The sequence below is a fragment of the Armigeres subalbatus genome, chromosome 3, assembly GCF_024139115.2.
Source record: "Armigeres subalbatus isolate Guangzhou_Male chromosome 3, GZ_Asu_2, whole genome shotgun sequence".
NCBI lineage: Eukaryota > Metazoa > Arthropoda > Insecta > Diptera > Culicidae > Armigeres > Armigeres subalbatus.
This window is the reverse complement of record NC_085141.1, coordinates 409446185-409455645: the sequence shown is the minus strand read 5'-3', so window position 1 is coordinate 409455645 and position 9461 is coordinate 409446185. Positions and strand designations below refer to the sequence as shown.

Below are 9461 nucleotides of genomic sequence, written 5' to 3'. Positions count from 1 at the left end.
CACTGCTGGAAACGCTGCCAGTTCACTCGGTGGTAGTTCCGCCGTAACTGCTGGTGCCGATTGACCGAGGAGCCCAGTTCCGCCACCACCGGATAGTGATCCGAACTGAGCTCCTGGGGAACGCCTGCGACGATGTTGTGCGCATTGGAACTCGCTCCGCTGATTGAGACCCGGAATGTCCTTGCCGACAGGTAATTGTTGATGATTTTCACCAGGTAGCTGGGAAGATTGTAGCGTTGTAGTTTGTACACCAGGCCATCATGCCATACATTGTCAAATGCCTTCTCGACATCGAGTAAGGCCATGGCGGATGTTTTCGAGACAAACTTGTTCCGTCTGAGGACGTTGGTAACTCTGGTCAGTTGGTGTACAGTTGACCGACCGCGTCGGAAACCAAACTGTTCCTCGAGCAAGATGTTGAGATTTTCGGCAGACTCAAGTAACCGATGATGAATAGCTTTTTCGAATAGCTTGGATAACCCTGAGAGAAGGCTGATGGGTCGATAACTTTTGGGGGAGGAAGGATCCTTCCCAGGCTTCCGGATGGGGATGACTTTCGCTGACTTCCAGGACGATGGGAAGTAGCTAAGCCGGAGACACTGATTAAAGATCAGCGAAAGGTGCTCAAAGAACGGAGCACTCATGTGTTTGAGCTCGAGATTCAGGATGCTGTCGAAGCCTGGGGCCTTCATGTTCTTCGACGATTTGATATAGGCCGTCAATTCGTCAGCTGAAATCTCCAACTCCTCCGAGAAGTCGTTGGGAATCAAATGGATGTTGTTAGCATGCTCGTTGACGGCTGCTTCGTGTGGACTGACGATGTTCTGCCCAAGATTGTGTGAGCTGACGAAGTGACGACCTATTTCAGCGACCTTCTCTGCAGGAGTTATCAAGCGATCCTTAGAGCCATTATTGTCTAGTGGGATCAAAGGTGGAATGGGCCGAGGCTTGGATTTTAGAATTTTGGTCATTTTCCAGAACGGCTTAGCATAATCTGGGAGAGTGCGGATCTTATTAGAGAAGTCGTTATTTTTGAGGTCCACCATTCTGGCCTTGATAATTTTTGTGATTCGATTGCAGCGTGCCTTAAGCTCAGGCAGTCCAGTACGCTGAAACTGCCTGCGAGTGACATTCCGCAATCGAATCAAATCTTTGGTGAGTGTATCGATGTTTAAGGAGTTGCTTACCTGCCGAGCCGTCGGTAAGTGTTGCTCTCGGGCCGCCGTGATCGCCTCCTCGATAGCGCACAGCTGGCGGTCGATACTTTCCGGCGTCTCCGGACGCACCTCGTAGTCGACGGTGTTATCGACGCACTGCTGGAAACGCTGCCAGTTCACTCGGTGGTAGTTCCGCCGTAACTGCTGGTGCCGATTGACCGAGGAGCCCAGTTCCGCCACCACCGGATAGTGATCCGAACTGAGCTCCTGGGGAACGCCTGCGACGATGTTGTGCGCATTGGAACTCGCTCCGCTGATTGAGACCCGGAATGTCCTTGCCGACAGGTAATTGTTGATGATTTTCACCAGGTAGCTGGGAAGATTGTAGCGTTGTAGTTTGTACACCAGGCCATCATGCCATACATTGTCAAATGCCTTCTCGACATCGAGTAAGGCCATGGCGGATGTTTTCGAGACAAACTTGTTCCGTCTGAGGACGTTGGTAACTCTGGTCAGTTGGTGTACAGTTGACCGACCGCGTCGGAAACCAAACTGTTCCTCGAGCAAGATGTTGAGATTTTCGGCAGACTCAAGTAACCGATGATGAATAGCTTTTTCGAATAGCTTGGATAACCCTGAGAGAAGGCTGATGGGTCGATAACTTTTGGGGGAGGAAGGATCCTTCCCAGGCTTCCGGATGGGGATGACTTTCGCTGACTTCCAGGACGATGGGAAGTAGCTAAGCCGGAGACACTGATTAAAGATCAGCGAAAGGTGCTCAAAGAACGGAGCACTCATGTGTTTGAGCTCGAGATTCAGGATGCTGTCGAAGCCTGGGGCCTTCATGTTCTTCGACGATTTGATATAGGCCGTCAATTCGTCAGCTGAAATCTCCAACTCCTCCGAGAAGTCGTTGGGAATCAAATGGATGTTGTTAGCATGCTCGTTGACGGCTGCTTCGTGTGGACTGACGATGTTCTGCCCAAGATTGTGTGAGCTGACGAAGTGACGACCTATTTCAGCGACCTTCTCTGCAGGAGTTATCAAGCGATCCTTAGAGCCATTATTGTCTAGTGGGATCAAAGGTGGAATGGGCCGAGGCTTGGATTTTAGAATTTTGGTCATTTTCCAGAACGGCTTAGCATAATCTGGGAGAGTGCGGATCTTATTAGAGAAGTCGTTATTTTGAGGTCCACCATTCTGGCCTTGATAATTTTTGTGATTCGATTGCAGCGTGTTTAAGCTCAGGCAGTCCAGTACGCTGAAACTGCCTGCGAGTGACATTCCGCAATCGAATCAAATCTTTGGTGAGTGTATCGATGTTTAAGGAGTTGCTTACCTGCCGTGATCGCCTCCTCGATAGCGCACAGCTGGCGGTCGATACTTTCCGGCGTCTCCGGACGCACCTCGTAGTCGACGGTGTTATCGACGCACTGCTGGAAACGCTGCCAGTTCACTCGGTGGTAGTTCCGCCGTAACTGCTGGTGCCGATTGACCGAGGAGCCCAGTTCCGCCACCACCGGATAGTGATCCGAACTGAGCTCCTGGTATACAACCGGCTGCGAGACGTGGTCACTCAGGTTTGTTACGTAGAGGTCGAGCGTTGCGTGGGCACCGGACCGACTCAGCCGAATGGGAGAATCCGGGCTCAGGATCGTGTAGTGGCCTTCCTCCATGTCGTTGCTCCAGATGGTGCCGTTTCGATTGCCGCGACTGTTGCCCCAGGCTTGATGTTTGGCATTCAAGTCGCCGGCAATGATATACTGGCCTTGCCTCCGCGTCAGCTTGACGATGTCCCTCCGAAGGGCAGCCGATGATCCATCGCCGGCTTTGGCTTGCGTTGGACAGTACGCCGCGATGAGCGCGATTGTGCCGACCGAAGTGGTGATTTCGACACCGATGGCCTCGATGACACTGAGCTGGAAGCTTGGAAGCAGACGACAGTTGATGTTGTAGCGAAGAGCGATGGCCACACCACCCTCCCTGGTCGGCCGGTCGAGTCGCACGATGCGGAAGTCCGGGATGTTGATGTTCACCTCCGGTTTTAGGTGCGTTTCGGTGATGAACGCCACGTCTATTTCCTTCTCCTCAAGGAAATCCTTCAGCTCGATTGTTTTGCTCTTTAGCGAGCAAGCGTTCCAGTTGACCAGGCCCACCCTAGCAGCCATTTTCAATGATGAACATGCCAAGTGTGAAGACCTGGTCGAATCGGGTTTTGCAGCCGCGCAGTCGAGTGGCGAGCTGCGCGAAGATCGGCAGCGGGGCAGATTCTTCCGGTGGGACGGCTTCGTTCTCCGACTGCCGACGGAACCCAGGAGGAGGAAGCGGGGGCCATTTGCTGGTGGATGGTGTCGACACCGATGCTGGAGCTTGGACCGATGCAGCTGCCGCTGCCAGTCGCTTGTGCGGCTGTAGCGGTGGGAGTATTGGAATCACACGACGGGGAGCCGGGATGGCTGGAAAGTTCACCTCGTTGATTACAGGAACACGGTTCTTCTTTGGAATGGTCCTGGTGGAAGCCTTCTTCCGGATTTCCAGGAACTCGGCTCGCTTTGGGCAGCCCTTTGTGGTGGCCCGATGTTTGTCGCCACAGTTGGCGCACTTGGGATCGGCCACCTCCATTTTGTCGCACTCGTCAGTCGGATGGGGTTCGCCACACTTGTTGCAGCGCGGCTTCATGCGGCTTGAAGCAGTTGGTGCATTGCGTGACATCGCGGTGCACTGGCCGATATCGCTCCCAGTCAACGACGGTGTAATTTATAACGCCAACCAGCTTCAGGTCCTTCCAGGTAGTGGAGCCGTGCTCCAGATGGATCAGGTAAAGCTGGTCGCGATATTTCCTCGCCTTGTCGTGACGAGCGATCTTGTGGACGGCTACTGGCTTCAGTCCGTAACTTTCAAGCTCTGCTTGGAGCTCTTCCTCCTTCATGTCGTGAAGTCCTCGCAGCAAAGCCTTGAGCGGCTTCGTGCCGGGGTGGTCATGAGTGTAGTACTCATACTTGTGGACCTCGAGAACTCCACGACGGATTGATGATGGTCCCTGTTGGCCGGCATCACTTTCACGCCCTCGCTGCAGAGCCGAAAAGTACATTTCAGCCCCTTAGCGATCAGCTGGCGAATTTTTGGGCGTAAATCCGGCGGATCGCCCTTCACAAACACGGGCGGGCACTTCTCCTTCCGCTCCGGTTGCACCTGCGGCAGCTGCGATTGCTGCTTCTTCCTCTTTTTCGGCGGATTGCCGGCGTCATCAAGCGGCAACGGCGAGAACACGTTGCTCTGCAAAAGCTGCTTGGAGGGGTTACCCGCGCCTCCAAGAGCAGTGCGCTTAGGCACTTTTCCAGCGACCGAATCGGCCACCGAGTCTCCCATGACGGGTCCGGGAGAAAATAACGCCAACGCGACAAGCGAAAACGTAAACAGCGAAAGAACGAGAAAAACACTTCGAAAAAATGCGCGAGCAAAAAACACGTCCGTACGTGTTGCTGTCTCGAACTGGAATGATTTCATCTCTTGTAATAATATTCAAAAATTAAAGTAAATCAATACACTTGGCATAACTCTTCTTAGGTTGATTGAAATATTATACCTTTTCACGAGGATTAACTATTGATTGCATTGGTGTACTGCCCATGATTGCAAATTTGGAACATTTTTCATTTTGATTGATTTTGTCAACAATCTATTTATCGACCCCACAAATTCAAATACTATCAGCTTACCACATGTAAGCAAGATATTGTTTATATTTTGCTTTTTTAAGGGCTAGTAGAGATTTTTAGTATTTTTTTAGTGTTTCACAGACGTATTACAAAATCTACAAAAAAATGCAAATGATACAAATATGCGATCATGGGCAGTATATAAATCATACGATTCTACAGCGCCACAACCGCTTTGCTCACGTTCTTATCATTACGATGGGACTTTTTATGTATCACAACGTTGTAGCTCTTGTTGAAAGTTTTGCCGCATATGTCACACTGGAACGGTTTTTCTCCTGTATGGATTCTGGTGTGGACGGTCAAATCACTCCTAGAAAAAATGGCAATAAAATGAGCATTTGGACTTTCAATAAATTATGTACTAGCCAAGTAAACATACTTGAATTTGTATGTCCTATTGCAGTACTCGCAAGCATGCGGCCGCGCAGACGAATGGACTTGTATCTGATGGTGCGTTCTCAGTGCCGCCCGGGTGAATTTCTCCCCACATATCTTGCATTCAAACCTGGAAACAATAAGAATTGTTTGCTTGTAAACAGAAAGTATCCCTTGGTCTAGAACATAAATCAATTACTTTTTTTCACCACTGTGCGATGCCTGATAGTGATCCTTGAGGGAGTGAGGTCGATAGTAATACTTCCCGCACTGATCGCAAGTGTACCTGATCTCATGAGTGTGTATTGCATTCACGTGTTGTTTGAACAATTTGGTGCAGGTGTACTCTTTCGGACAGTACGTGCATTTGAGTTTCCGGCGATTGGGATTGTGAATCTCCTGATGACTTTTAAGCTTGTACTGCGCAACCAGAACACCGCACTGTTGACACTGAGCTTGAGTAGAATTTTTGCGAGATTTTTGATATTTTTTCTTAACTTTGGGAACAGCAACTTTATCCGTTTTTGCTTTGCGTTTTTTCTTAGTAGAAGGCTTACGGACCTCTTCTTCTTCTTCTTTTTGTCCGTCGTTTTGCCAATCGAAATCGTTATCAACATCAGCCTGCGACTCCGTGATATCCAAGCTTGTTGGTATTTTCAGAGCATCGTCCGAATTGTCTATCTCCACTTTACAAAATTCTACTTCGACAGAGAATGTCTGCTGCCTCTGGTCTGATCCACACTTTTCGACAGATTTCTCTTCGATGATCATACTTTTGAAAACACCATCATTATGAATACAAGTTGTACGAAATTGAACACATTGTTGCAATGCGATTTGGCACGGATCACAGAGGTATTCGTGATAAAAAGGGTCTAACGCAACCTATAATTTAAAAAAAAAACTATGTGTACTATGTCTGAAACTCGATTTGTGCAATTGCACAACACGTGAAAGGTTTAGTTCAAAAAATGTTTTGGAGGGTAACCACTTCCTTCGGTGGGGTTTGATCCCACGAAACCAGTACGCTAGACAGGTTATACCCTGCCAGATATACCTAATTATTCATCTAACTCGATTGAAATTGCACAAAACATGCAAGAATGTTGGAAATTTGATCTCATCAGTAGCCTTCTGAGCTGCGGAGGACGATGGAGGTCCTTAATAGCTTAGTAGGGAAAGCAACTATCTAGCGTACTGGTTTCGTGAGATCAAACCCCACCAAAGGAAGTGGTTACCCTCCAATACATTTATCGAACTAATCCGGGTATTAGAACTATAGGCAATTAATTTTGAAACTACTTTTACTATCAATAATCTTAAAACCTGGTTAACCTTACCTCAATTCCTGTTACATGTAGAATCGATTTTGTAAGATTCTGATTGTTGTTCAACAAGGAAACCTTTTGAGCGTCAACACTTGCCAAACATAGCCGACATACAGAAAGGTGAGATGACATCGTTGAACGTTTTGCCTGAAATTATTCGATTACATACAATAATTGCAATATAATTAGACAATCATTATTGATTTATTGGCATTTATCGGTGAGGTTAATGTTAAGTGATTGGAACCAAATTTATTTGAATCAATATAAATGCATCAATCGAATTTTAATTATATTTTTCCAAAAATTGTTAACAATCACTTTAAGATTATTTTTCTACGCTGTGCCTTGGGAAATGTTAAAATTAGAACCATTAGTTGTTTTCTTAATTTTTACATAGATCGATGCTTGTGCGCTCCTTCACTGACTTCGATTCCTGATGAGTCCTCATCCATGTCCGAAGGGTATAACGAACGCACATTTGAATATGTAACGCCGCATGGAATTTCATGCAAAGATACTTTTAGAAGCTTCTTGAAACCTCAAATTATAGCTAGCCTGCATATATTACTAGGCTTTATTTTAGTTGATAAATATAGCAATCGCAAGTTTCTGAAAGATTTTTTGTTGTTTAATATCCTGTTTTTACCCGGTACGTAAGAAAATCGCAGTTTACCCCGTATATTACAATTTTATGAATGTATGAATTAGAATTATGATTATTTTAATTTAGTTATTTCTTACACAAGCAACACAAACAGGGCACAAACATTTATTACACTGTTGTCAGCTATTTGTTTATATTTTTATATACAACACACAATAAACAAAGCAAAATAACAGGGTTTATGCGTTAGGTCAACAGAGCACTGTGACAATGCTATAAAATAATGAAAATGCTCTGCTCGTTTATTAGCCCTGTTCAATAGGGGCACTACCTTCATCAGTGGTGCAACCTAGAGTCGAAAACTTTGGTGCTACCTTAAGAAAAAAAAACAGATTAATCCACCTAGCAGCGATGATTCTTGTGCATCCTTAAATGTATTGAAAAAATCACATAAGAAAGGTCAAAAACGCTCTTTAGGGGAATAGATCGCATTATTTATATCATTATGCATGCTTTTGCATTAATTATTATGCTTTGCCACCATACTTGAAAAAAAATCGATTTTGATTTTTTTTTTCAAAAAAACAATGATTTTTCAATAATTCCGAAATACAAAGTCCGATCCGGCCAATTTTCTATAGCAAACGATGTAACCGCATTCCCCATCGAATGCGACTTGTTGCAAGTGCACACACATACAGACATCACCTCGGTTTACCGAGCTGAGTCGATCGATATATAACACTATGGGTCGTCAAGCCTTCTATCAAAAGTTGGAGTAATCCCATAGCCTTTCGGTAAAACTTTGTTGTACGAGAAAGCCAAAAACTAGAGAAAAAGTAGAAATAATATACAAATAAATACAAATAATACAAGAATAGGGGATAGATAAAGACGCCATTTTGTTTCCAATCTAACCGTCAGAAGGGGTCCTGAATCAAATGTTTACGTTTTCAATACAAGCTAAACGTGCAAAAGATGCCATTTTTTACCTAATGCATATGTTGTTATTTCAACAATTTTTCACTCGACCGGTATCTGGTTTTAGGCAGAGGTTTAGGTTTTAGACATCAATTCTCATTACCGGGCAATTTCCAATTGGATTTTTTATAGTGTTGGCACAAATTAGTAAGGCGCACCCCTTACATTTGTATGACCATATATGTGGATTTTGTTTTTACACGATTTACACTTTCTTAATTTTTCACCCATTCCAAATGCTTAACGCATATTAATTACCATGTGATTTTTCTTTGAATTATTTAGGATTTTTTGAAACACGTTCCAAAGATTTTGGTGGCAAATTGAAGTCACACGAACAAAAATACGAGCAAAAAAAATCGTGTAAAATAAAATCGTGTGTATAAGCATTCCTTGCGAAGAGTTTCAGTCTACCACCGAACGAAGATGTTCCGTTGGCAGATCGGGGTAGCGGTGGTAAAGTGGACAACGTCTTGTTTATTCCATATTCTATAAAGATTTAATCCTTATTTTGGATCATAATTTTATCAATTTCATTATCTTCAGTGCTACACCATGATGTAGAGATCAGTACAATAATATAAAACAAAAATATTGGAATAACAATATAGAAATTTAGATTATTCCCAGTTATTAGTTGATTGAAATGGAAATAATAATGAAAAAGCGTGACATGCGCGAAAAGAAAAAGTTTAATAATTTTGTCTATATTATTATGTTTGAGAATTTATTAGAGTGTTACTCCAAGAGAGAGAGCCCAGAGAAATAAAGGTATTTGAGCGAGCGAGAAATTCGATTCACAGCATCATAGAGGTAGAAGAAAGTAGCTCAGTTTTGTGACTATAGTTATGGAGAACGGGTGTGTGTGAAAAGTGTTAAAAAAAAACAAAGAATTGGAAAAAAAATAAAACATATTGCTTCTCCTAAACGGTGTTTTAGTTGTTAGTGAAGAAAAAAAATGAAATCCGACAATGGCCAAGTCGGTGGTGCATCTACGCTCCCTAATCAGTGTGTTTTCGTGAAATGTGTTTTCCGCTCGGTGGCCATTTTATGGTTTTGTCCATTGGCACACGAATAAAAGGGTTTTGATCATGGTTTCGATGTTGCCTTATTCATGTAAGTTCCTTTATTTTCTATACTTTGCGGTTTCTGCTTCTATTTGGTGTTGGTGCGAAGAAAGAAAAAAAATGAAAATGAAGATAAAAAACAAAAAAAATCTGGATGACGTGACAATACAGGGCTGTTGAAGATTTTGTTCTGATTCTTACAATACAGGGCTGTTGAAGAATTA

At 44.4% G+C, this 9461-nt stretch overlaps 1 protein-coding gene across 4 annotated transcripts; it reads right to left on the bottom strand.

Annotated features, from left to right (window-relative positions):
* Positions 1 to 5030: 5030 nt before the first annotated feature.
* On the bottom strand, positions 5031 to 7454 carry LOC134227141 (zinc finger protein 699-like). Of its 4 annotated transcripts, none has more exons than XM_062708439.1 (5): positions 7327 to 7454; positions 6595 to 6729; positions 5454 to 6139; positions 5259 to 5384; positions 5031 to 5189 (listed from the first exon to the last, which is right to left on the bottom strand). In XM_062708439.1, exons 2-5 carry the CDS (start codon positions 6712 to 6714, stop codon positions 5033 to 5035), a joined length of 1089 nt encoding a protein of 362 aa, XP_062564423.1. In that variant the 5' UTR covers positions 6715 to 6729; positions 7327 to 7454; the 3' UTR covers positions 5031 to 5032. The 4 variants fall into 4 exon arrangements, with proteins under 4 accessions (XP_062564423.1, XP_062564424.1, XP_062564426.1 ...); XM_062708440.1 differs by having other exon boundaries at positions 7232 to 7368; XM_062708442.1 differs by lacking the exon at positions 7327 to 7454 and adding an exon at positions 7259 to 7277.
* Between the last annotated feature and the right edge of the window lie 2007 nt (positions 7455 to 9461).

What these genes read in the sequence shown, in the direction of transcription:
- LOC134227141 (XM_062708438.1), bottom strand. Translation starts at nt 7,037, where the DNA reads ATGGATGAGGACTCATCAGGAATCGAA. An exon ending in AGGACTCATCAGGAATCGAA is followed by an intron (nt 6,730 to 7,010) that starts GTCAGTGAAGGA and finishes GAATAATTTCAG; the next exon opens with GCAAAACGTTCAACGATGTC. An exon ending in TACATGTAACAGGAATTGAG is followed by an intron (nt 6,140 to 6,594) that starts GTAAGGTTAACC and finishes TTTAAATTATAG; the next exon opens with GTTGCGTTAGACCCTTTTTA.